Here is a 27876-nt window from a genome sequence, read left to right on the forward strand (position 1 = left end):
ATATCATGCTGGGTAGAGCATGAGACTCTTATTCTCAGAGTTGTGGGTCAGACAAAAGGGGGTCATACTAGATAACCCTTATGGTCACTCCCAACTCTACAATTCTATGATTCTGTGATTCCTGCCCATTCACTCAAGTGCTTCTGGATCCAGTCCCATTTTGCTTCTGCCCTAGACTTTATTCCATCCTGTGAAGTCTTACCTCCCTGGCTCTCTAGGACTCTTTATGTCCCAGCTTGCTCTGGACAGAGTACTCCCTTTTCTCAATATTGTTCCATTTGGGAATTGCACAGTGCAAAGTAAGATATATACTTTCTAAAATGCCTTAGAAGCATGTCACCAGTCCCACTCAATATAATAGCACTGACAAAATGTATACATGGAAAGAGGGGGAGATCAAAACATCAACATCAAGAAAGCAACAAAATGTATGCTAATCTCAAATTTTGTCACACTTAATAAACTGGGCCTAATGAAATACTAAGGCTCCCAGATTCACAGCTGTGCTGAATTATGCATCAATGTTAATTGATTACAACATTATTATGTGGCCTCGGGCATTTTATTCCAGAAATATGCCGCTCATGGAAATGTTAACTTGTGCCACTTTTTTGACTTCAATCGTAACAGGAATTGCCAGAACTGGGTAAATAGCAGGCTAAATGGAAACACAAGTTTTATCCGCCCCCAAAATGAAAAATGAAATGGTATGGATGTTGCAGCCGTATTTTAAAATGCAACGGGCACGATCAAGTTCCAGTTTATTCCCACCACATAATTATCTCTGCAGTGCTGTGCACAAGTCAGTTTCCTGCACCCAACCTCCCGCCACCCTGCTGACAGCACTCTCATCCCCGATGGCAACAGGCCTGATCTGGGCTGCCTTGGTGCACCAGTCTGGGGACCTGGTGTAGTAAAATGGTATTTAGGCCAGCCCCCCATCCTGCCCTGGCCAGAGCAAGTGGTGAAAACAGCACAGCCCACACCGCTTCATCCAAATCTGCTGCTGTCAGTCAGAAGTTTGGATTGACTCCAGAACTGGTGTGGATTATTACTAATCATACTGGAAGTGAAATACTGCTTATTAGCAACTGAAGCAACAGTAGGCTTCTGGTGCAGTATCACTCTGTTGCATATCCCTTGATATGAGAAGAATGTAGATTTCTTCTCACAGCTCACATTTCAGCTGTGAGTGTGGTTAAGAAGCAGCTGGGAAATAGCTACGCCCCTGAATTATCACACATAAAGCCATTCTTCATTAAATCTAATTATTATTTATTTTGTAAAAATTTATATGCCACTTGATTGTAAAACAAAACAAAACCCTCAAAGTGGTTTTAAAACCACAGGAATTGAACAGACCAGCTATTATTGATCAAGGTCTACAATGTGCATACGAAGCAGCAGAGTTGGACTGCTGAGTTTTTGTTTACGTCGAAAACTGCACTGGATGGCTGGAAGTAAATACTACTGAGAAATACATCTTTCTCCCATGCAAATATGCTTAGGATCGCATCTTAATTTGGCTTTAACCCAGATTCATTTATGTTAATGGGTTCTGGAATATGTTCTGTCTGTAATCTTACGCTCACTTCCTTAATTATCACTGAACAAAGTGGGGATCACTGAGTAAACATGCATAGAATTGGGTTGTAATCCTCTTCAAATGATTCATCAAATCATTAGATTCATCTTTATAAATGCTTGCTGATAACTTGTAGTTGTCAAAAAACCAATTTCATTTTTTGTACCCAACCTTTTATTCAGAATCTCATAATAATTTTTTTTAACATTTAAGCAAAATGTTCTCTGACCATCCCTTCATGCATATAGAAAACATTTAAAAGCTTGTTCTGCCTCTTTAGATTTTGGCCATCTTAAAAAATTATATAGAACAACCTAGTCTTTTGTAATGCAAATTCCCATGGCTCAAAATAAATATTCAGTTCCTAATCTACTCAAGGAGAAATGCAGTGCACAGTAACTTTTTGCAAGGGTTAATCCATTAGGAAAATGGATGTCAGATAAATTGAAAATATGGCATATAGCCAAGAATTATCAGTAAATGTTGAGAATTAATTTCTTTGTGAGTAGTCATCATTAATATCACCCATATCAAATGCAATGCCAAACACAAGAGATTTCTCTGTTCTCACTGTTCCTGATGAAATTCCTGCTGACTTAATTTGTGAATCAATGCAAGATATTCTACATTTTTGTTTTATTTAATATTCTTACTGTGCAACCCTATACATGCCTACTCAGATGGTAAAACCCACTGTTTAATTCCAGGTAAGTAGGTAGAGGATCGCTGCCTTGGGACCAAAAGCAATCCTACCAGAACTTAAATCACTCTGGCAAATTTATCTTAATCCGGTAACAGCCATAACTAATGAACCAGCTGTAGATGGAAATTGGCACTCCGAGCCACCAAGGCCCCCCAAGCCTCCAGTGATGGATCTAGGAGAGGCTTCCTCAACCTCGGCCTTCCAGATGTTTTGAGACTATGATTCTCATCATCCCTGACCACTGGTCCTGCTAGCTAGGGATCATGGGAGTTGTAGGCCAAAAACATCTGGAGGGCCGAGGTTGAGGAAGCCTGATCTAGGAGCACCTCCAAGCAATACAACTTCTCCTTCAAGGGCAGTGTCATCCAGTCCAGAAAAGGCCCTCTTCCTACTTCCTGAATGCAGGAACTGCCCACCAACAGTGCCTCCATCTTGTCAGGATTCAATTTGCGTATGTTTTCTTCTCCAATCTTAAACTAATTACTAGGAGATAAGCTTCACTTAAATCAATACTACGACTTTCCTTCTAGCCAATTGTATTGTTAAGTTGATTGTGATTCTAATTTCACTTGTTTGGAAATAAAGCCCACCGTTACTCCAAACATAGTGATTTCCCAGAAAGGTGAAGATGATAAATCTTGCTTCAAGTCCCTTAGGTTCTACAAGCATGAGGGCACTCTTACAGAGATGACCTAACATCTGCCCATCTGGGGAGACCATGACTACATCTCTCATCTCTCTGCAATCTTGCAGACTCCAGTGAGTCATAGTGGGACTACTCCTTCTCTGAAGAATTTGTAACCCTAGTCAAAGTAGACCAAGACTGATTTATTAAAACCATTGCTTACATTCGGAATTCTTTTAAAAGTGTAAATAATGAGATGCAAATATACAGAACATTAAAATATATAAAGCCTTTGCCTCTCCAGATGACATTGAACTACTGCTTCCATCACCATCAAGTTCCACCCTCTATTGTGTGTGCAGGGCGGTCCCAATCCTTACCTGGCCAACTCCCCTGGCAACGCCTCCCCAGCTGGGATTGGTTAATTGTCTGAGGTTAGGCGGGAACCTCCAGGTATCCAGTTTGGGGATGTGAAAGCTGAGCTGCATTGCCAGGAATATCATGTAGGATGGGGGGCGGGCTGCACGTGACCACGCAAACAGCGCCCCCATTTGATGTGGGGAGTGGTCATTATTGCATTATTATGGAATAATAATATATCCCATATATTAATAATTCATTAATTAAATTACTATAATGCCCTTCACCCGAGGATCACAAGGCAGTTTACCATATAAAAACACAAAAATACGGAACGTGGTAACAAACAAAAACAATACCCCTCACACACACACACACACACACACACACACACACACACACACACACCGTTTAAAAGGCCATTGATTGTTTAATTAGCCAAAGGCCAGGGTGAAGAGGAATGTTTTCACCTGGTGTCTAAAGATATATAACGAACGGGCAATGCGAGCTTCCCTGGGGAGTGCATTCCACAAACAGGGAGCCACCACAGAAAAGGCCTGTTTTCATGTTGCCACCTTCCAGATGCCTCATGGAGGAGGCGCAGAAAGAAGGGCCTCAGATGGTTCATGTGAGGAGAGGCAGTTCATGTGAGGAGAGGCAGTTCAGTCTGTGACATTTCTGTTGCATGTTGGACCCTATAACCATAAATACCAACTGCAAAGTAGGAGAGCATTACAATAATCTTTAATCTATATAGTCTTTATCAGGGTTTTTTTCTGGGGATACGCAGAGGTACGCATACCTCTAAGCAAATTGTGACTCTAAGTTTGGCCTCACTGTGGGGCAGTATTTCGATATGAGTAGGAAAATGAGAGTGCCCCTAAACATTTTTTTTAAAATAAAAAAAGCACTGGTCTTTCTATAGCTTCATTATTTTATTTATTAAATGTATTTCATACCAAAAAGCCCCAGGACAGGTTACAAAACAGAAAAGAACAATGTCACAAGAATCTCTTTATCAAATTTGGGGGAGGGCAGGAAGTATCTTGCCTAAGACCACAGATTCATAGCGGAGCTAAGAATTGAACTGTGGGATCCCAAGCCATGACTCGTTCTCTTAACCTCAAAATACAAGAAGGATAATTTAAACTAGCTATTGTTGTCATTCTTTTTTCCCTTTAAATAAAAGTATCGGTTACCACAACAGGAATATTGAAAATTGGCCTCTAATTCATAGCATTCCTGCATTTTCTTTTAAGCACCTTCATCTTTTGCCACCCCGCAACCCTGCACTCAAATCTATTTGAGTTAACAATCTAATTAGAGCTATAATTCACTTCTGCATAAAACAAAGGCAAATGTGTTGGATTGCACATTTTCTCATAACATGATGTTTTCATTAAGTGGGTTGTTCACATATTGTTAAGCAATTTAAATAATTAACTTCCTATAATAGAAGAGCACAGTTACAGTGACTAGTTAGGTTATTTCATTTTAACAATATATCAAAGTCTAAGTTTTCAATATGCATGCCTTAAAAAAAAAATAACAACAGCCCAAGAGACTGATCCTGCTTCCTATTTTGTTGAGGCAAAGGCTCAGCGGATCAGGCATAAAGGGGTTTTACTGCCAGCCAGAATACTATAGAAAAGTAGGGATACAATGGAATGGGATTGTGGAGGTGATATTTACTAGGAATAGCAGCAACAGCAGTTCTAGAGACAGAAGGAGCCAGATGTACTGGGCCTTTTCCTGATACCCTGTTGGAAAAGGTCTGTAGTTGGTGGAACAGCTCATGCTTGGCATGCAGAAGGATGCTGGCATCTCCAGATAGGATTGGGAGAGATCCCATCTGAAACTCTGGGAAGCTGTTGCTAGTCAGCAATACAGTACTGGCCTAGGTGGACCAATGGTTTTACTTTGTTTAAGGCAGCTTCAAACATTCCTATTACCTGTAAATGGTAGTGGTAATACTGATGTAATAAAGGTAAAGGTAAAGGGACTCCTGACCATTAGGTCCAGTCGTGGCCGACTCTGGGGTTGCGGTGCTCGTCTCGCTTTGTTGGCTGAGGGAGCCGGCGTACAGCTTCCGGGTCATGTGGCCAGCAGGACTAAGCTGCTTCTGGTGAACCAGAGCAGCACACGGAAACGCCGTTTACCTTCCCGCCAGAGCAGTATCTATTTATCTGCTTGCACTTTGATGTGCTTTTGAACTGCTAGGTTGGCAGGAGCAGGGACCGCGCAACGGGAGCTCACCCCGTCACGGGGATTCAAACCGCTGACCTTCTGATCGGCAAGTCCTAGGCTCTATGGTTTAACTCACAGCGCCACCTGTGTCCCAATACTGATGTAAGAACAGCTAAATTATCACAGAACATAGATGCCCAAACATCATTGTAGAGAGTTGCCTTCACACTGGCCTCCCCACACAATCTTGCATTTGTGTAAAAAAGCAAAGTTTGAGAAGGATTTTGCAGGAATTTAAGTTCTGTGGTTTGGACCTGGAAAGGCATGAGCAGAACTGTGCTCATAGAATGGGACTTTTGTACCTTGCACTGGCATCTCACCACTTACGGAGTTTTGCAAGATGACAGAGACCCTTAGTTTCAGAAGGACCATTGGTCTTTAAAGCATTGCTTTAGGTGTTATTCGGCTCCTGATTTTATTGATAATGTTTAATGCTGCTGTGCTAAGCTGTTATGTATTTTGCTCCTAGGTTGTGTTTTATCTTGCTGGATATTTTTTACACAGTAGCATTTTGCTACGTAATGGTTTATTGTTTTGTTTTATTATTGATACTTCAGGAAATCAGTGTATTCATTATCTTTAAAAAGATATAAATAAATTGTGGTTTACTCACCCAATCCCAGGAATCTGAAAAAGGGGAAACTTTGTCTCCAAGACCTGATTCTATCTACAGCTTAAAAAGCAGTATCAATGGGGTCCTTTCTTCTTATGGATCGCTCTTGCTATTAATTATTTCAAGGACTCATACTGAAATAATTTGATATTGTTGGTAAGTTGCCTTTGCTTGAATAATTCTTTTTATACAAAACTGAAAAATTCAGAAGTAACAAGATCCCTCATTTGAATAGAAATACTTCTTGATTATTCCAGAGGCTTGGTGAAAAGTCATACTCCATCACTTTATAATTTGCTGCTCCATCATATGCAACCTTCTAAAATGAAATATATTACAACATAGGAAACCATCTTAGAGCAACAAATTCAGGATGAAATATGGCTGGCAATTTGGGCTAATTCTCCTCCCTGATGTCTGCGTGTTTTAAAGTGATGCATTTCGGTTATCTTACACCAGAACATAAAACAGAAGATTATGACATACAGAAAGTGGAAACAGTGTGCCACCAATGGAGTCATACACCCAAGTCACTATTTTAATATTTCACTGGCTTAACCATGTGGATGTGGTAGACTGGGATTTAGGTTGTATGATAAAGCATTTATATGCACATACATAAATATGAAAAATGGGCAATTTGCATTTCCTCAATTCTTTTCTCTCCACCTAAACATGATCACGTGTTGTTGCACTAATTACTGGAGATTGTCAGCTAAACATAAGTTTTCAGTCCAAGTGACAATTGTCATCTAAATTGTTCTGGTTTCAGGTTACTGATGTCAGGCTGAAATTATATATATAGATATATATAGCACATTTAGTCTCAAATCTTCCATTATTGGGCAAGGTGACTGAGTGAGTGGTTGCTGAACAACTCCAGGCACGCCTGGAAGAAGCGGACCATTTGGATCCCTTCCAGTCGGGATTCAGGCCTCATCATGGGACTGAAACTGCCTTGGTCGCACTGGTTGATGATCTCCAGTGGGCTAGGGACAAAGGTGAGAGCTGTTTCCTACTTCTGCTGGATCTCTCAGCAGCTTTTGTTACCATCAACCATAACATCCTTCTGGACCGTCTAGAGGAGCTGGGAGCTGGGGGCACTGTCATACAGTGGTTCTGCTCCTTTCTCCTGGGCTGTGTTCAGAAAGTGGGGGGGGATGAGTGTTCAGACCCCTGGGCTCTCACTTGTGGGGTGCCTCAGGGTTCTGCCCTCTCCCCCATGCTTTTTAATATCTATATGAAGCCGCTGGGAGAGATCATCAGGGGGTTTGGGCTGGGTGTTCATCAGTATGTTGATGATACCCAGCTCTACCTCTCTTTCAAAACAGAACCAGTGAAGGTGGTGAAGGACCTGTGTGAGTATCTGGAGGTGGTTAGAGGATGGATGGTGGCTAACAGATTGAGGTTGAATCCTGACAAGACAGAAGTACTGTTTTTGGGGGACAGGAGGCGGGCAGGTGTGGAGGATTCCCTGGTCCTGAATGGGGTAACTGTGCCCCTGAAGGACCAGGTGTGCAGCCTGGGAGTCATTTTGAACTCGCAGCTGTCCATGGAGGTGCAGGTCAATTCTGTGTCCAGGGCAGCTGTTTACCAGCTCCATCTGGTATGCAGGCTGAGACCCTATCTGCCCCGCGGATTGTCTCGCCAGAGTGGTACATGCTCTAGTTATCTCTTGTTTGGACTACTGCAATGCGCTTTGAAGGTGCCCTGGAAACTACAACTAATCCAGAATGCAGCAGCTAGACTGGTGACTGGGAGCAGCTGCTGAGACCACATAACACCAGTCTTGAAAGACCTACATTGGCTCCCAGTACATTTCTGGGCACAATTCAAAGTGTTGGTGCTGACCTTTAAAGCCCTAAATGGCATTGGTCCAGTATACCTGAAGGAGTGTTTCCACCCCCATCGTTCTACCTAGACACTGAGGTCCAGCGCTGAGGGCCTTCTGGCGGTTCCCTCGTTGCGAGAAGCCAAGTTACAGGGAACCAGGCAGAGGGCCTTCTCAGTAGTGGCACCCGCCCTGTGGAACGCCCTCCCACTGGATGTCAAAGAGAACAACTGCCAGACTTTTAGAAGACATCTCAAGGCAGCCCTGTTAGGGAAGCTTTTAATGTTTGATGGACTATTTTGTTGGAAGCCGCCCAGAGTGGCTGGGGAAACCCAGTCAGATGGGCGGGGTACAAATAAATAATAATAATAATAATAATAATAATAATAATAATTTACAGTTCATCTGTCTTTCATCATAGAACTGAAGATTGCATGGACTTTCTTATTCTAGCACTGACCAAATCTAGATATATTTAGCTTTGGGTAGGTGGCTGCTTCATGTGTCTTTCGACCACACGAGTATAGTGGGACTTTTGAATTAAAAATCTTTAGGATTACACTTTTAGTTCCATAATGAACACATACTAATAAGAAAAAGTCAGTAATTGGTTTTAAAAGGCATTTCACCAAGAAATTGTAGAATTACAGAATGCCAAGTTGCCAACAGCAGCTGCTTAACATTCAAGGTGCACATTCACTTAAAAAGTCAGTTCATGTTTAAAAGTAATTACAATCATTTTTTATATATAGCTCTGAAGCACATTCAGAATCACAGCTATGACTTTCTTGCTCCCATGGCACCTTGCAATACCCTGACCAGAGTTCTGGACTGATTGTGTGTGCGGATAAAGCCAGAACAAGAAAGAGAGTGTTTATTAAGACAGAGATAGAACCTGGATATGGCAATTGATTGGTGCCTGAGAATGAATATAATGGATGACTATAATGATGAATGGGTGGACTGAAAGCAGCATTAAACTTTATTATTCTGGGGTAAATGCTTCCATGAGAAAATATCACAGCAAGTTAATGTTTTATATACCAAGAGATATACAGATAGACACGGAGACTGTGGACACACTTCCATTTACTCTACATTGTGCTCCTACTGCTGGCTTGGGATGTGATGTAAACACATGAGCCACAATCTATACCTATCCTGTATGGAAATACTGCATTTTGACACATTTTCCCCAAAAACCCAGCTTCTATCCAAGTTGAGAAAAAGAACAACCTAGCTGTATTTTAAGCGTTCAATGCGCACACAGCCCATAACAAATATTGACCAGGGACCCTTTCTCTCAGCTACCAAAGTAGGAACATAGGAACCTGCTGGTGACTAACACTGGAGGTTCCCTCCCCCCCAAACACTCACAACTACAACTTGATTTGGAGGAGAGAAAAACCATGTAGCATACAGAAGTGTTTTGGATAGGTATGCCACACAATGGTACATTTTTGTTTGTCTGTGTGTGGCTGGGTTTTGCGGTTGGATGACCACACTATGCCAAAATGTAGTTATCGAGTGTTTCTCCAATGCTTTATTTTGATGATTGTGGTATCATCGTTACCTTTTCGGTTTCTTTTTTAAACTGCATTTCATCTGAAAGAAATCCAGATGGTCTTTTGTCTGTCTTGACATTTAACAAAAAAAATCCACTCGACTATGCCTCCAAGATACATTATGACTAATTTTTAGTGTACAATCTGACCCCCTCCTTTGGGCATCTTGTTGGTTTTGCATCGCTTCCCCTTTCAGCAAAGGCCAAAATGTGCTAAAAGGGAGGCAGTTCGGGGAAAAGAGCGCGCGTGGCCCGAGGCGCACAAATCCTGCCGCGCTTTCTTATTCTTTGCAGGTTCAGTGGGAACCTCTGATTTTGTTCGAGGGCGGCAGCGGCGCTTCCACTACAACCTGAGCCCTGTGGGCTCCGTCCTCGAGCAGGAGCGAACCGCATTGAACTCCGCTGAGTTCAACATGGGTAGACTCAAGCTGCGCCTAAAAGTACTTCGAACGAAGTTTCACGGAACGAGGCTGGGCGTGGTGAAGGAAGCGTCCTTTTAAAGGTGGGGTGGGACGGGAGAAGCAGAGAACTTTTCCCTTTTCGAGCGTTCACACGAGACCACGACGAGTGCCCACCGCGGGTGCCATTCGCCCCTCGAGCGTCGACTTCCCTCACGGCTGCGCGTGAGGAGAAAAAGAGGAGCGAAGCGGCGCCTCGCCTCCCCTTCCCCTTCCCCTCAGCCAGGGTGTGCCGCCTCCTCCTCGCCCGCCCGCCCGCCGCGGAGCGAGGCGCCCCTCTCCGGGAGACGCCTGCCGCCTTCCTGCCTCCCCCTCCTCACCGAGTCTCTTTGTGGGGCCCCAGGGAGAGGAGCCCAGCGCGGCGCCGCCGCCGCCGCTCCTTCGCCCGCCCTTCCCCGCTCCCTCCCGCCATTGTGCAGCCGGCAACGCCAGCTCTCCCACCTGCTGGCGGCGGCGAGGCGAGCGACGCCCCCTCTCGCTTCCCATTCGCTCCCCATTCACCCTTCTGTGCGCGCGTATGTCCCCAGCTGAACCGGGGAGAGCCCCCTCCTCCTCCTCCTCCATCTCCGCCCCGCTCCGGAGCGTGCAGTGCCGCCACCTTGCCCTCCCTCCCTCCCTCGCTTCCTCCTCCTTTCCTCCTCCTCCTCCTCCTCGTCGCGCGCTCCCCGAACTAAAAGGAGGCAGCTGTTCGGCCAGCGGCGCCTCCTTCTCGCTCCCGTTTCCAGCCCTCGGGAGCCGTCGCCGCTTTCCACCCCCCAGGCGCGCAGCTCGGGGAATAGGAACAGGAGGCGCTGCTACTGCTGCCGCCGCCTCAGACTGCAATGTGCGCCCTGCTGCTGCTGCTGCTACTCCTGCCGCAGCCCCAGCCGCAGCCCTGAAGGAGCCATGCCGGGCTGGAAGAAGACCATCCCCGTGTGCCTGCAAGCCGAGCAGGAGAGAGGTGGGTGAGTGAGCGCCACCCAGGCGCCGCGAGGGGGCTTTGGCGGCAGCGCCGCCGCGGCCGGCAAGTAGGGTGGGCTGAGTGAGGCGAGACCCCGCTCTCCGTCGCGCGCCGACCCTTCCCCCTCCGCCCGCTCCCTCAGGTGCTCTCCGCCGAGCGCGGAGCCCTCCTTCGGCTCCGGGAGGCGAGCGGGTGGCGGGAGCGAGCTTGCCCCGCGAGCGGGGTGGAGGGGGGGGAGTGTCTTGTCAGAAAGCGGCACCTGAGGGCGGGAGGGGCCGGCCCGTCTTCCTCCTCCTCCTCCTCCTCCTGGTCGTGCCGCGAGTGAACTTTTATTTGCCTGGCTGAGGGAAGAGCGGGTGGCTGAGCTTCCCCTTCAGGCAGACCCTCCATGGGGCCTTGGCTTCTGTTTGTTCCGCCGGTATCCTTGGGAAACGGAGAGACTTGGCGAAGTTTTTTGTTTTAGTTCCTGTTCTCTCTGGGGCTTCTTCCGTAGGGGAAAAGTGGCTCTGCAGGGACATTTTGGGTCCAGAGCAAGTGTTTTTTTTTTGGGGGGGGGGGAGGAGAGCGCTGTAATGGATCTTTCCTCTGGTGGGCAACAGTAGTGGAGAATGCCAAAAGTCCGGGCATGTCCCCACCGTGTTGTTCTGGTGTTTTGCCTGAGGGGAAGGGTGGTGGCAGGTGCTGCGAAGCAAGGGACCCCTTCCCTTGGGCCAGAGCAGTCAGCAGTCAGCATGGCAAGCCATAGAGCCCCAGGCTCCAGCTGGGCCCTATGCCCTGTCTCCTTTTAGGGTGAAGCTCCCTCCGTGGCACTTGGAGTGGTCAAGCTGCGCCAACTACGAACGTGGGGCTTTCGGAAAGAAGCAGTGCCCTCATTTAGAGTTGTCTGGTTCTGTCAGAGCCAATGCTTTTAGACATTTACAGGTCTGTACAGCAGGCAAGGAAGGGATGGCTTTTATTTCAGATAGTCCAGATCCTAAGGGTTTCTCTGTTATGCAGATTTCATCAGAGAAAGCTGGTGAAGTAATACAGTAGCCCCCCCCCCCCCTTAAGGGACTTTCTACATGTAAAGTGTGCAGCATTCTGGTCCAGAGATAGCCCTGATATAAGGGGAATTGTTGGCTGTCATTCATATTCCAGCACCAGACAAAACTCTTGCTTTCAGCTGCTCAGCCCCTCTGAACTTTTCCCTCATGTTGAGTGCTCACTGTTTTCATTAGACACTGTGGGGAAGCTTGCAGAGGCTGTTATTTTCATGCTTTGTATTTTATCTGTCTTAAAAAGCCATTGTTATGGAAAGAAACGCACCAGATTTTGTCAGAAATGGTATTCTGCACACACTTTCTCTTGGGTATGTTTGCAAAGTGACCATTCATCTCCACTGGTGGCCATGGGGCTTTTAGATCCCAAGTTTAACCCTAATCAGTATCTGTGCTTACCAAGTTCTCAGAAGTAATTAGCTGATAGCACTCATCCTCAAGGTAGGTTAGAATTGCTGGAAGTCTGGAATTTGGAGAATACTCCTATAATTTGTACTTGTCCTGGTTGATGTTATCAGAAATACATTTGTGGTTCTTGAGACATAGAGTAGAGGTGGTGGAGCAAAAACTTTATAGAATGTTTGAGAGCTGTGGAATCCAGATGAGACTGTCAATTTGCAGCAACCAAATAAATGGTTTTCCATGTTAACGTGGGCTTGTTTCGCGTACCGTTCAATATTGTTCCAACACAGTGGATTTGATGTTTCTGCTAACTTTTCAAATCCTTATAAATTCAAGCTGCAGTTTCGTAATGAATTCAGAAGTTAGCTCTGTCACTTAACCCAGAAATTGTGTTGCTTATATTTGTGTGTATAATATTTGAGGGTGAGTGGTCTGATTTAGTCTGTTGTATGCTAGAATTTGCAGGCTTTCAAAATACATTACTGGGCAGAGTATAATGTACAGTTGCACACATTCTTCCATGGTAGAGCAGATATTTGGTTTGTAAGATAAGACTTGACTAATGATTTGGTAAAATGCATTGCACCACTGATTTCATTTTGTATGTATGTGGGTGCAGATCACTTACAATTCATTTTGCACAAGAGTAGCTAACAAATATTAAATATGAAGCTTCCTGAACTGCTCCAAAAGAGATATGTTTAGCTCTGACTGAGGGTAAAACATTCCTGGATGTACGTTAATCTTCATTGGTAAATGACAATAGTACTCAAATACAGTACACAATTCTCATTAGTTTTTTACATTGTTAATTTAAATATAAGCATTCAAAGCAACACATGATTTAGATGTTTTCTCTTGTTACTGTTATAATAAACACCTTTGTAAAGCCAACATACACTTGAATAAACTTACATATTCTGGGGGGAAAGGTAGATAAATTCCTGTATTGTCACACAGAGAGCTAACATTAAAATGCAGGAAAAGCCTCCCCCCCCCCCCCGCCAGCTAAGCTCTGCATAGCAAATATGGCAAAACCAGAGAATAATTTCTGTGCATCAAAATCAGAGTCAGGAATGTGCCTTTACATTTATCTCTCTCTCCCTGTTTTTGTAGTGTGCAGTGAACAATTTCCTTTGGTCGTCTTTTCTGCTTTGATGTTTTTCTGCACCAGTAGAGATGTTGCCTTGTAAACAGTTCTCATGCTTGTTTATTTAATTTGTATTTCTGTTCAGCTTATTTTCATAAGAGTTCAGCAAGCCCATTTTTACAAATTATTTATCGCTCTCTTATTTTCTTTTTCCGTGGTGTAAATAAAAAAGCACTTTGAATTTCTGAAGTAGAGTTCATTTTATATTGCTCTAGCTTAGCTAATCAATTTAGCAAGACTTCAGTGCTTTTTCAGATTCAATTATCTCTCTTTGCTTCAGATGCAAGGAAAATATTAAGTGATAAAAATAAATAATTGGTGTTGAATTAGGGTACAAAGAGACCACCAGATAAACATTTTAAACTCACTGGAAAAATGGCCAGTGTTGTAATGAAGTGAAGGTGCATATTTAGTGTTTATTGTGGTGCTGACTTGGAAAGCAATTACAAGTATAGTTAAAATCTGATTCAAAGCCAGTTTGCTTATATCTCCCTCTGCTGTTAGTAGATAATATTTCTCTTCTGTAGTTCATTTATAGGAATCAGGGTAACATTTTTTTCCCCTGTGCTTACTTTCAAAGAGTAAGTGTTCCCTGTTTTGTGTGTTTATTTTGTGGATCATAGATGTAAATAAATAAATATACTGGTGAACTGTAGAAAGGTTGGTATTTAACATATGGTGCTCTTGTGAGATGCATGCCTTGAAAGAGGTGATTTTTCTATCTACATCCACTTCAACAGCTCGATCAACTGGATGAAGGTGGCCAAATTGCATTTTCCTTCAAAACACACTGGAAAAGAACCCTAAATAATTCAACAGCCAACTTGAATTCCATTGGTTTTTCTCCTTAGTCACTTCTTTCTTAAACTGCAACCTCTTATCTCTTTCTTCGCCTTATAAAATTAACATGTGCTTCCATGCACTTATACCCCTCCTTTATGCACGCTATAAGCCACAAAAAATGGAACACCCTTATAACTAAAGAAGTATAGGAGCTCAATTCAGCAGGAGAAAAACATTCTTGTCTCAGGTTTCAGTCTCCAACCTCATACCTGATTCCTTCTGCACCTACCAACGAAGCATCCTATTTCTCATCTCTTGCCCTTTCAATCTGCCCTCCTAAACTCATGTAATAGGGAGTAACCCCTCATTTAACAGAATACGAGGACAGTACGTAACCCAAGGTTCCACTGTATTGGTATGCAAGAATCAGCTAGTTTATTACTTATTATGTTTACAACCCCACCTTTCCTCCAGAGAGCTGGAGTGCATAGTTCTCCCCAACCTCCTTTTACCCTGAAAACAAGCCCATGAGGTATGTTAGTGTGGTGTTTGCCCTCCTAGGGGACATCATGCTGGGTCATAAGGAAAGGGTTAAATGAGTGTGAAGTGATTGGTAAGTGGGAACCCAAGGGGAGGAGTTAGAGTTAGTGTTGTTAAGGTGTCAGTGGGGTGTTAGAGGAGAGAGAGGATACCTCTGTGGGTTGGGATAGTTTGATGTGAGAGATAGACAGCTGGGATAATTAGTTAGAAGTTATTAGGAAGGTATAGGGCGGTAAGAACCTAAGATTAAGAAACTGACAAGAAAAATTATCTGAAACCATAAACTTGTTAAGGCTTACAAAATAAACTTGTTTATTTGGTTTAATGTTCACAACTGTCTGGACTCTGTGTGTACCCGAGAGAAATGGGTTGGTGGCAGCGGGGAAGCAATCATTCATCACAGTTAGATTGTGAGACAGTGGCTGGCCCAGGGAGTGCCAGCTTGGCCCAGCGACCGTGGGTGCCCAGGGCCGTGGCTGCCATATAGCGTGGATGGCCCTGGCACTGAAACTTGTGGGTGTCTGGCCCCTTCATGGGGAATTTTGTGGGTGCTCAGGCACCCATGGCCCCAGGGAGATGGCACCTATGAGGGTCACTCAATGCCATGAATATTGACTGCCCAGAAAGCTGCTTTTAACAGGGGAGTGCTGGTTTGAAAAGTTGTTGACCCACCTAAATCATTTGGCGATGCTATCCCCTGTAAGAAACTTGTAGTAAGCACTATCTGTGCAGGTCAGGCATTTTCAGCTATGTCAACATAGCTCCTCTTTTTCAGGATATCATTTGGTAGAAATCTGTTAAAATGCATAGGAAGCAGCTTCGTAGTATTAACTAACTGTGTGGCTGTTCTGCATATGAATTCCTATACAGTGGTACCTCAGGTTACAAACGCTTCAGGTTACAAATGCTTCAGGTTACAGACTCCGCTAACCCGGAAGTAGTACCTCAGGTTAAGAACTTTACCTCAGGTTGAGAACAGAAATCGCTCGGCGGCAGTGGGAGGCCCCATTAGCTAAAGTGGTGCTTCAGGTTAAGAATAGTTTCAGTTTAAGAACATTCCTCCGGAATTAATTAAATTCTTAACCAGAGGCACCACTGTATAAGTGAATTGTCCAAAGTGTTACTGACTTCAGTGGGATCCCTCTCAAAGTCATGCTTAGGACAGAGATTTGCTAACCTTTTTGGGACCGTGGGCACATTTACAAAGCAGAGATGTCATGGGCATCGCACACGCAATCCTGCAACCAAGCACACAATTGGCTACAATAAAATGCACTTTTCAGGCTTAATAGTGTAGGGAAAATAGACTGTGGGGGGGCACCAGAAAGGGCTCTGCTGGTTCATGTGCACCCATGGGTGTCAAATGGGTAGTTCCTGGCTTAGGATCTCACAGCCTAGATCAGGCAGCTGATATGTTAAACTAGTGACATTTATAATTTTATGTGTGCATTGCATAACTGCTGTTTCCATCATTTTAATTCTATGCTTTAAAAAAGTTGGAAATTGTTTTAGCCTTTTTTTACTTTGCACAGTCAAGATTACAGAAGTGATTATGTGGTGTGTTTTTTTTTTTTTTTTTTGTAAAAGATTTGAGTTGTGGTCTCTGTTGATTAATGACATTGTAATATAGCTACTGAAGTAAAACCTGTCACTTCAGAAATGGCATGTAAAAACCAACCAATGTAATATGATGTATCATTAAAATTCAGGGCATATTTTCCTCCAGATTTCTGCTTAAGCTGCTAAAGCAAATCCATTTATAAGCCACCTAAAACACTTTTGAGGTGACATATGAAAGGAAGAAGAAGGAAAGAAAGCATTTTTGGGTTGACATTCTTCAGTATTCCTTCCAATCAAGTTAAATGAAATCATTTTATGGGTTTCCTGTGTCAGCTTTACAGCTGATCATTTTTGACAGGAGTGGAACGAACAATAAGTCTTGTTTATGGTTTGGAATTAGGACGGCATCACAAATGCAGAGCTTAGAATTAGGGTGACGACCATTTTTAAAAGTTACATGTGAAGTTTAAATTACTTCTATAGCTCTGTGGTTTTAAATACTATTTTATGATTTAGCTTTTCCTAACTTACCAGCTGCTACAATTGCTAAGCCATGTGCAGCCTGATATTATTTAAAATTAGATGCACCTAAACCCATTATTTCAATGGGTTTAGGCATGTTCAGCTCTACATTGGAATGGGCTGTTCAACTTTCTAGCAGCTCCTGTAACCCTGTTATCATTCACAACAGTTGCCGTCCTGAGAGCTGATGCCCTTCTCCCAAAGGTTCTGAACCTGAAGAAGAAGAAGAGGAGTTTGGATTTGATATCCCGCTTTATCACTACCCTAAGGAGTCTCAAAGCGGCTAACATTCTCCTTTTCCTTCCTCCCCCACAACAAACACTCTGTGAGGTGAGTGAGGCTGAGAGACTTCAGAGAAGTATGACTAGCCCAAGGTCACCCAGCAGCTGCATGTGGAGGAGCGGAGACGCGAGCCCGGTTCACCAGATTACGAGTCCACCGCTCTTAACCACTACACCACGCTGGCTCCTGTACACAAATTGTCTAGCAATGGTTACATCTTGGTTATGAGTGCTTTACATACCAATATATTTAAAGGTTGAGGAAACCTCAGTGTGCCCATATTGTACTTTTTTAAAAAATGATGTTTTATTTATCCTCACATTTATCACAAAAGAAAGGTTAAATTCTGTTTACCTTATTTTCTCACACTTGCACAAAATGAAAGCTCGCACACTAATAGCAGGAATCACACCCCTGCCTCTTTCCCCACTGGATGACAGCACTTGATGTGAAGGTAATATCCTCCAGGGAAGAGTGGAGGATAAAATAAAAATTGTGAGAAATGGATGAAGGCGGAGAGAGAAAGAGCACAAATTTATTTGTCTATTTGCAGAACCAAGTCAACACATTGAGACAAATTCTAGAAATATAACCAAAATAAAGCACTAAAAAGACCATTTTGACAACCCCCCGAAAAACCAGTCAAGTTCATATACAGGTACAGTGGTACCTCGGGTTAAGTACCGGAGGTCCGTTCTTAACCTGAAACTGTTCTTAACCTGAAGCACCACTTTAGCTAATGGGGCTTCCCGCTGCCGCCGCACCGCCAGAGCACGATTTCTGTTCTTATCCTGGAGCAAAGTTCTTAACCTGAAGCACTATTTCTGGGTTAGCGGAGTATGTAACCTGAAGCGTATGTAACCCAAGGTACCACTGTATTGCTGTTGGGATGTGGTACATCTTCTGTGTGATAGGTGCCATGTTGCACCATTTATAGCTGTAAACAGACAGCATTTTTGTTGTGTGGACTACATGGTTACTTTCCTAGGCCAGTTTGGGAGTAACTGTATCATCCCTGTAGCTGTTCCACATTTCCATGTGGAAGTGGTAACCACCCCACACCAGTAATTAAGCAGCTTTATGCTGTTTTGATATTAGGAGGTTGCTTCATTGTGTACATGTTTATTACATACTTGAAAACACAAGTGAGCGGTTCATTCCCGCTAACCCCACTCTCCTGCTGTTGACAAATGAGCAGGCCATAATCACATATTGTGCCTTAATTGAATACGCTGCTAGAGAACCAGCTGCTGTCATGGGCCAACTCTAGCCCTTTATTCCATTACAAGACTTCCAACATGCAACATCAGTCACAATCCCCTTGTATATATCAATATATACTTGGAATGAAAACCAAGTTAACAAAATGACTGCTAAACTTCACTGTAGAGCACAGGGAATATTTGCGAGCACAAAAATCACCCTCAGATGGGAAGTAATATGTTTATCATTCATTTTGACAGTACTACCTACATTCTAAGAAATGTAAATAATTTCTAATTCTGAGGTCCGTTATTTTCAATTGTGATCTGAAACCCATTTGTTTAAAGTCAAGAGCATCCTGGAAGATTTATGTGGGCCTTTCTTACTGTTGGTGTTTCAGCTCAGGGGATGTATGTAAGTAATTACATCTATACCTTGGGTGACGAATGCCTTGCGACCCAAACGTTTTGCCTCCCGAACACAGCAAACCCAGAAGTGAGTGTTCTGGTTTGCCAACATTCTTTGGAACCCAAAGGTCTGACGCAGCTCATGCGGCTTCTGATTGGCTGCAGGAGCTTACTGCAACCAATCAGAAGCCATGCCTTGGTTTCTGAACGTTTTGGAAGTCAAATGGACTTCCAGAATGGATTCTGTTCAACTTCTGAGGTACCACTGTACAGGCCTTCATATTCCTGCCCTCTTGAAGGGATAATCAAGCAGATAAAAGGAAAAAGGCTTATGTTTGGTTTATCTTCCCCGGCCCCTAACTACAAACAGCCATTCAGTTGATGAGAATATAAATCAAAGGAAAACCAGAAGACTTGTGACAAGGACTTTAACATACAGTCTTTTGTTAGATTTCGCATTTAAATTTTCAGAACAGAACGCCACATCACGGGTGAGTGTTTTCTTTAGCCTTGTGTTTTATCCATTTGTTTTTATTTATTTCACCAGCCAGAAAGAACTGATAGGAATGAATATACACCCCCAGCATCTTGCGAACCTTTTGCTGAAAACCAAAATGATTCCTATTCTAATGAGCGAGTCAGACAATAAAATTCTTGCTCACTGCAACTGCAAGCAGCTGAAGCAGCACTTTTGATTTTAATAGAATAAATTTAGGAATGAGACATAAAGAATACTTGGTGAATAACAAATATTGAAATTTAAGCAATGTGGTATGAGATGCATCTTTGTCCAGTAAGAATATGTACAGCACATAAAGATATATAGATGGAATATTGGATGCAACTCATATCTTTTAACAGAGGTCCTTCCATCTTAATTATAGGTCCTTAAATTTCAAATTGTCATTTGTCTTGCAACAGCAATCAGCAAAACAGTTAAGTCATGTAGAGATTTAAACCTATGTGCAATTTGAAAATACTTTAACTTATTAAATTGACAGGATTAAGAGTACTGTTCAATTGTCATGAGTGCATCTAACACTGTACATAGATTTTATGGTCCAAAGCCCAGTTGATCTCTGTGCAAGAAGAAGCTAACTGACTTTAATTATAGGAAACGTGAGATAAGAATCCATGAGATAGTGTTCATCTGGTCAGAGTAGACTATCAGACTCCATAGAATATTTGCAGTATCCAAATATGTCATGCCCCATTTTTGTAGTGTGTAAGTTTTGCAGAGATGAATCAGAGTGGGCCAATCTAAAATGTGTGCTTTTTGAGTTTTTTAATATAGATAATATTTTTAAGCATGCATAAACCAGAATCAACAGAAGTTTTACTTTCAGGAAACCAGCTTATGGCTCTGACAGTGTGGGGTGTGTGGAAAGGGCAAGAGTGCAGCCCTAGGACTTTTCTTTTTTAAAATTGCAGGAGCAATTATGTTTTCTGGGTTTTGTTTTTGTTTTTTGCTGTGGCAAGTGAATGAAGTGATAATGAATTTTCAATTTCTACTACGGTCGTACCTCGGTTCTCAAACAAAGATATTTCCCAGTGGTGTCCATTGCTGCCCTCTGGCAGATTTCAGGTTTGTCCTCCAAGTTTAGTCCAGATAATATTGTATTTTGTGGGGAAACAAGGCCGATCCGGGCATTGAAGTCACCTCCCAAGACAAGCTGAGGGTTGGGTGACAGAGAGTCTATACTTTCGAGTAGTTGGTCAAGTTTTTCCCAATATGATCTCAGTTCCCCACAAGACTTTACTGGAGGTATGTACACGCAGATATAGTAAGTATTTCTCAAGAGACTATCAGAAAGGGACAACACTAAAAAATTAGGTGTGGTCAACGAGGGACAATGTTGAATTGGTACATTAAGAGAGGTTGACACCAGCACCGCCAGTCTGTTCAACTCCCGAAACCATTTGAAAACCAAGGCATGGCTTCCGATTGGCTGCAGGAGCTTCCTGCACTCAAGCAGAAGCCGCGTCAGACGTTCAGCTTCCGAAAAACATTTGCAAACCGGAACACTTACTCCTGGGTTTTCAGTTTTCGGGAGCCATTTTGTTCGACAACTGAGCCATTTGAGAACCAAGGTACCACTGTATTGGGAGAGGGAATGCTATTGCCACTTTTGACTGAGAACAATGTAGCCACTCCTATGTTAATGACTTGTACCAAAAAGAGGGTGCCAGCTCACAATACTGTACGAAATACTGTTCATTCTGTGTCTGGATTCTGATGCAGACAACTGTTTATCTGTCCCTGTAGCTGTTTATTTATATACTCCATTAGTCATGTAGCTGCAGTGTGCATACACAATAATCTGAATTCTTAGATGTTTTGTGGAAAAAAGCAACAGCTAAGAGGAGGTGTTCTCAAATTTTCTAAACCTCCTTCCCGTGGCTTCACATTTCTGCCTTCCTTGCTACCTCATGCACAAATGACACCTGTGACTCCTCCATTGGAAAGTCTGAAAAGGGAAGACATCTATACCAGCACAGATTTCCTTTGCCTTCTGTGTTTCTGCAGCTTGTCCTCTGGGAGAGAAAATCCTCACTCAAAAACACATGCGTGCCACTTCACAAGCAGACTGAAAATGATCTTGCAATTCCTAAGCTGCCTGAAGCATATTCCGAATTAGAGGGGGGAGGGGCTTTTCCTTCCATCAAGGGATGGGCTTTTCCCACCCTTTTGGGCTGCTCTGCCTTTCCCCATCCTCCTTCCCTTTTGTTTGTTTCCATCTTCTCCTCCTTTGCATCTTTCTCCTGATGTGCCTGTGGCAGTCGCCTGACAGAAGGGAAACCTGCCGGCATGTGGGGACACATCCCAAACTGATTTTTGAAAACCTGTTTAAGGCTACAATTAGCAAAAGATGCTTTCCCATCAAAATATGTTTGTTTTATTTATTGCATCTGTTCTATGATCAGTAATATGTGACATTTCACCTATTCTGTATTGTAGATGTGATACACTGGAATGTGCACATTAAATTTAATCTTAATTGGTGCACACTCTCCATATGTTGATGAGAAAGTATAATGTCAAACTTTTTTTAGGTTTAGCGCCCTATGTGAACTATTGAAAAGGATTTTTTCATTTTTTGATATTGCTTTGGAAACAGTTCTGTCATTTCCATAATAGATCATTAGGGATTACATGATTGTAGCTGTAATACAATGCACTCTGCTTTGTTCACATATTTATAATGCTCACTTCTATTAATATCAGTCAATTAACAGGATTCTCTTCCTTCAGTCCTGATTTACATCAAGTATTTGTTGCATCAGGGGCTTTTTAAACTTAAAATTGGATCCCTTTTTAAAAAAATACCATAACGAATATGGATATCTTTTGATATCAGCTTTGCATATGCAGAAAATACAGGGTAAGAAAAATCCAGGTCTGTTGTTCAGGATTAAACAGTGGGAGGAGATGTTGGGCAAGAATCAGGGAAACCTGCAAAGTACTTCTGGTTTCTCTGCACATAGAAGTGAGCAGGGAGAGAAAAATGCAAACAGCCCCTTAGTATAGCATACAACACCATATGCAATAATAAAATATTTTTTTGTGCCACAGTCCATAATACAGTGAAAAATTGTGCACCTTTTGATAACCATGTCCCAGCAGACCCTTAGGACTTGATTTACTTACTGCACAAGGACTCTAAGGGCTACATAACCCCTTCCTCAGATCTTGTGAATTGTTTGCTGCTAATGCACCTGTCCCTAAAACAGAAAGAAGAACTAAAGCTTTCTAGGAGCAAAGTAGGTTGGCAGCTGACAGTGTGTCGCACTAGTCCACATAACCAAGTTTAGCATTTATTTCCAGCCTAAAGTGACTGTGAAAAATACAAGGTAGAAGATGACTGTATGGAAAGCCACCCTGAATTTGCAGCATATGAGGATCTTGAATGAGAGAACAAGTGTTCATGAATTTTTAAAAACTTACTTCCTGTTATGAAGAGATTTTATGTACAGTCACTGAAGGCAGCAAAACCAGCTGCCTGCTATGTTCACCTCTCTCTCTTTTTAAACCTTCTCCTTGTCTTTTAGCATGGAGAGATCATCCTGTTGTCACTGTAGCCTCTGGAAACTTGTCTGCTGAGTCAGAAAAAGAGGTGGAGTTGGGAGGAAATATTTATTAGCTTAAGCTGTTAGCACTGATTGCTTGTTTACATCTGGGAGGATGTAAGATGCTTTCCTTTGGGAAGGTGTTGGTGTTCAAAGGTAAGCAGGAGATAATCCTCACACTATCTGTTTTTGATTTTACATTAAAATATTCTTAAAAGGATTCCATAAGCCTTCCTGAGTATAGAATAGTGAGTTCGAAATGAATAAATCTTTCTACTATGGAGTTCCAGCTACATTCTTTTTTGTAGTATCCTGCCCTTCATCCAAGACCTGAGGGCAGGTTACAACAGTAAAACACAAATAAACATAGTTGATCTGTCCATATATTACTGTAGAGGCCAAATCTTTGGATTTAGAGGCCTGCTAAAAAAAAAGACAGTTTTTTAAAGCTGGCACTTAAAAATAAACACTGTGCCAACAAGGCCTTGGGAGGGGGCAAGGCAGGGGGGGTGCATTTCAAAACCAGGAAGGTGATGTTGGGAAGCACCTCTGGAGAGTGCCAGATCCTCAATGTTCACTATGTAGTGAAAATGTATCGGGGGTCTCCCTAGCAGATTTCAAATAAGAGGACAACATGGGGAAAAAGCATTTTATGTCCAGCCTCAGTAGCAAAAGGCAGAAGTATAGGTCTTTGAGCCTCAGTGTTATACAGTCTTTAGCTGTCAGACCCATCAAAACTCTGGCAGTTGCATTTTGCATAAGTTCCAACCTCTGAATTGTCTCCAGGAGCAGACCCATGTAGAGCACATTGCAGTAGTCTATCATGTGGGATGATGATGATGATGATTAGTTATTGCTATTGAATTTATATACCACCCTATACCTGGAGGTCTCAGGGTGGTTCAAAGAACAAAATCAAAAAAGAAAACCACAAAATATATAATCAAAATTAAAACAACAACCCAATGATCCCCCTGCCCAACCCCCCAACCCCCATTTTCAAATGGCATAGGATTACTACAGCAGGCAGTCCCTTTCCAGGAATTTTGGGTCTATGAACCGCAGTAAAGCTGTGTGTGTGTGGAATGGAAGTAGCTGGTGAACCATCTGAAACTGAAAATATGCACACCATGTCACCAAAAGAACCTGAGCATATAATCAAGAAGTATCCTCAGACTACAAACCTGGTCCTTTTGGGGAGTGCATCCCCGTCCAAAACAGGCTACAGTAGAACCTTGGTTTTCGAACACAATCCTTTTCGGAAGTCTTTTTGATTTCCGAAACATTTGAAAACCGAAAATCAAAGGGCTGTTGGCAAAATGAATGATGAAAATTGAAAAACATGTTGTGAAGCCACTCATCTTCCGAAAATCATTTGAAAACAGAAGCATTCACTTCTGGGTTGTTGGCATTTGGGTTCTGAAGCGTTCAACAACTGAGGTTCCACTGTACCACCTTTAATTCTTTGACCTGGAAACTGCCCACCCACAACATTTCTGTTTTGTTGGGATTCAGCTTCAGCTTATTGGCTCTCTTCCAGGCCTTTACTGCCTCCAGATACTTCACCTGCATGGTTTTATCAGATTCAGATGAGAAGGAGAAATTAGAGTTGGGTGTAACCAGCATATTGGTGATGTCTTGTTCCAAATCTGCATGCTTCCCTTGTGTTTTTCCCAGATTACTCTATACTGTACCAAAGTCTTGTTCTCCTTAGGAAGAACTTACTATAGGCTGCCTGTTTTATTTGAACCTCTTTTTATAAATAGGCTACAATTTGGAACTAGCACGGTAACTAAAATTTGCTTCTATAGCACCAAATAACCAGAGGTTTGGGGAATGTACCAGACTGCTATCTGGGTCACAATTTCCTAGTAGGTGCATGGTAAAAGTGACTGAAGTCTTCTTTTTTTATATAATTATTTGAATTATTTATACCTTGCTTCTCAGCTTCTCAGCTGTAATTTCCAAGATGGCTTGCAACATAATTAAAACCAGCCACACAAAGTAGCAAACCAAACAAAAAGCTAATATGAAAAATCAACAGAGCAGCAAAGACAAAAAATAAATAAATCTTGAACATTCAAAAGTAGTTTTTAAAGAGCTCCAAAGCAATTTTTTAACAGATCAGCAGAAAAAGTGAATAAGACCAATCAAAAGCCTGTATAAACAGAATAGTGTCTTAAGCTTGTGCTTGAAAGTCATCAAAGAAGATGCTGGCAATTTGACAGGGGGAGAGAATTCCACAGGTGTGTTACTGTGACTGAAAAGCCTCTGTCCCTCATTGCCAACCATCTCGCCTCAGGAGGTGAGAGCCCTCTGACCAGTGCCTCTGAAAAATATATTAATAGCTGAGCACATTCATGTAAGGGTATCCCATACTTCAGGTACTCTGGTCACAAGCCATCAAGGGCATTATAGGTCAGAGCCAGCACCTTGAGTTTTAAACTCAAGGAATGACAGTTTAAGAGCAAGCAGCACAAGAGATGCAAATTTGAAATGTGCATCCTTATATTTTACTTACATGGTCCTTACATTGGTAATCCTCACATGAACTATTTGGAGTCACAAATAAAATAAATAATTTTATTTGGAAAGGTGACACAAAGCACAAAAGAGGATTCGGTTAAGGTTAATTTTGCTCCCCCCCCCCCAGTAAACGGCCTTTCCTATTCACTGTTTGAAGCAGTTTAGTGCAAATTTCCCCTTGTCTTTTTTATGGCTTTTCATGCATAAGAAAAAGTAAGGAGTTGAACAATATCCAGATGAAAATGAGCCCTATCTTCACCATTTTAAAAAAATGAATAGTTGAGCAGTTAGCGTTCCTACCCTTTTCACAGATCCATCTCTCTGCCTACTTTATCCTTTCATATTCTCATTCTCATTTTCCCTTTACTATCCCTACCTCCTCATTCCTTCTACATTTTCTTAAAGTCCATATCAGTCTAAAAGGAATATTTTACTCTTCTTGTTGCTGCTTGCCCTAGATGATGGTCTTAGTGCATTTGCAAAAGATGGTTGCATAAGAACAGTAATATGCTAACAAAAGTACCTCAGTATCTGCATTATGTGGCAGTAGAATTACCATATTTTTTGCTCTATAAGACTCACTTTTTCCCTCCTAAAAAGTAAGGGGAAATGTGTGTGCGTCTTATGGAGTGAATGCAGGCTGTGCAGCTATCCCAGAAGCCAGAACAGCAAGAGGGATCGCTGCTTTTGCTGCGCAACGATTCCTCTTGTTGTTCTGGCTTCTGAGATTCAGAATATTTTTTTTTCTTGTTTTCCTCCTCCAAAGCAGCTTCATCAGTTGGGTGGGAAGACATCTGCTGCAAAGCCCATTGTTATGCACATAGACATTAGCCTGAAATGGACAAAAAGAGGCAGGACAGAGTTTGCATCGGAATCCGCTCTTTCTTCAAGAGGTCTCTGTACTGGTGCCATTAGCTATTCCAGTTTGAGGTTTATGTAGTCGATATTCCCTCATTTGGTTTTGTGTGTGTATTTGTGTGTTAAATTTTACTAAATGGAGATCTGAAAGGGCAAACTGGAAGAAAAATGTTAACCCTCCTACTGCCACTTGGCTGGGAGTCAGCAGGCCTTTGGAAGTGGTGAACGACCTGCCGTTTTGCGCTGCCTCCTAAGTTACCCTACTTAAGAGTGCTCTGTGAAATCTGTTCTCAAATGGACCTTTTAAAAAAGCTATATAGTTATATTTATATCCCACCCTTCATATAAATCCAAAGGCTGGTAGCTGCAATATTAAAACAACCAACAATAAAACAAAGACCCAATTTACTTTATCACAAAAGGATGATAAAATTGGTATCTCATAACAGGTATCAGAAATATAATATAAAACAACCCACTTGCCTTTCTTCTGCATACTTCTTTATATTTCTAGAATTAGGGTAGATTTCAACATTTGCTTTTTGAGCCATGGGTTCTTTCTCTCTGCATAGATGGGTATCCCTGTAACCCCCACAAATTTCCCGTTTGTGCAAAAGCTAATTGCAGTGATTTCTAGAAACTATTTGGTGGTGGTGATTGTTGTTGTGGTACCTGCTGACACGTTGCAGGAAATTGTTGCAATTAAACCTGACATATATGTGCCTGCATGTGAGAAAACTAGACTCTGATAGATGTGCAGATTTGTCATTAAATCTGTAAATATTCAACTGAATTTCTTGAGATATGTATTTATATACAGTGGTACCTCGGGTTACAAACACCTTGGGTTACAAATACTTTGGGTTACAGACTCTGCTAACCCGGAAGTAGTACCTCGGGTTAAGAACGGTTTCAGGTTAAGAACGGACCTCCAGAACTAATTAAGTTCATAACCAGAGGTACCACTGCAATAGCTTTTGTCTAATATAGCTTTTGTTTCTAAAGCTATATTGGCAATGACCATTTTACTATATGTTTCCAGCTGGACACAATTTCAATGAAAAATGCATTGCTATAATAGAGAAGTGTTTTTGTGAAGGGACAGCATCTAGAATAATTTTACTGTTGGGAAAGAATGGGAACATTCTTTTCTGCAAGAGCAAAACATTTTTGGCTGGGTAACATTTGTGGCTGACACACAGTGCTCACATTTCCTCCCATTGAGATTAGAGACTAATTAGGATGGCATGTCATTAATTTGCAGTTAACAATCATGAAGCCTAGACAGATTCATTAAATTTGAAACAGTGTTCTGCAGTAAAGTAGGAAAGAAATAAAACTAGATCCTAGCATAGATACTGGAACCCATAAAGGCATGTGTGTGAGGAACAGGACTGGCTCTACCATTAGGCAGGATGATACAGGTCACTCAGGCAGCAGGTGGGTAGTGGCAGTAACATGTTAGAGGAGAACTCCGTGTGCCACACAACCTGCTCTGCACCTACTAAGCTAGCCTGTCTTGGGCCAGGAGTCAGCTTTGCCTGCTGAACAGCAGGCTGGAGGGGGATTGACTCCACCTGCAGCAAATAAGCCTTCAAGGACACAGAGGAGA

At 42.4% G+C, this 27876-nt stretch overlaps 1 protein-coding gene across 3 annotated transcripts in view; it reads left to right on the forward strand.

Moving 5' to 3' along the window:
• The first annotated feature begins 10272 nt into the window (after positions 1-10272).
• Positions 10273-27876, forward strand: part of GRIP1 (glutamate receptor interacting protein 1) — a 356892-nt gene continuing 339288 nt past the window's right edge. Inside the window, exon 1 of one of the 3 annotated variants that reach the window (XM_079994094.1) lies at positions 10273-10926. In XM_079994094.1, coding sequence (XP_079850220.1) covers positions 10872-10926 — 55 coding nt within the window. In that variant the 5' untranslated portion in view covers positions 10273-10871. The remainder of the gene's footprint in view (positions 10927-27876) is intronic. The other 2 variants (XM_079994090.1, XM_079994100.1) reach the window with 2 other exon arrangements.

This window comes from Podarcis cretensis (genome assembly GCF_951804945.1).
Source record: "Podarcis cretensis genome assembly, chromosome: 10".
In the NCBI taxonomy this organism is placed as follows: Eukaryota; Metazoa; Chordata; class Lepidosauria; order Squamata; family Lacertidae; genus Podarcis; species Podarcis cretensis.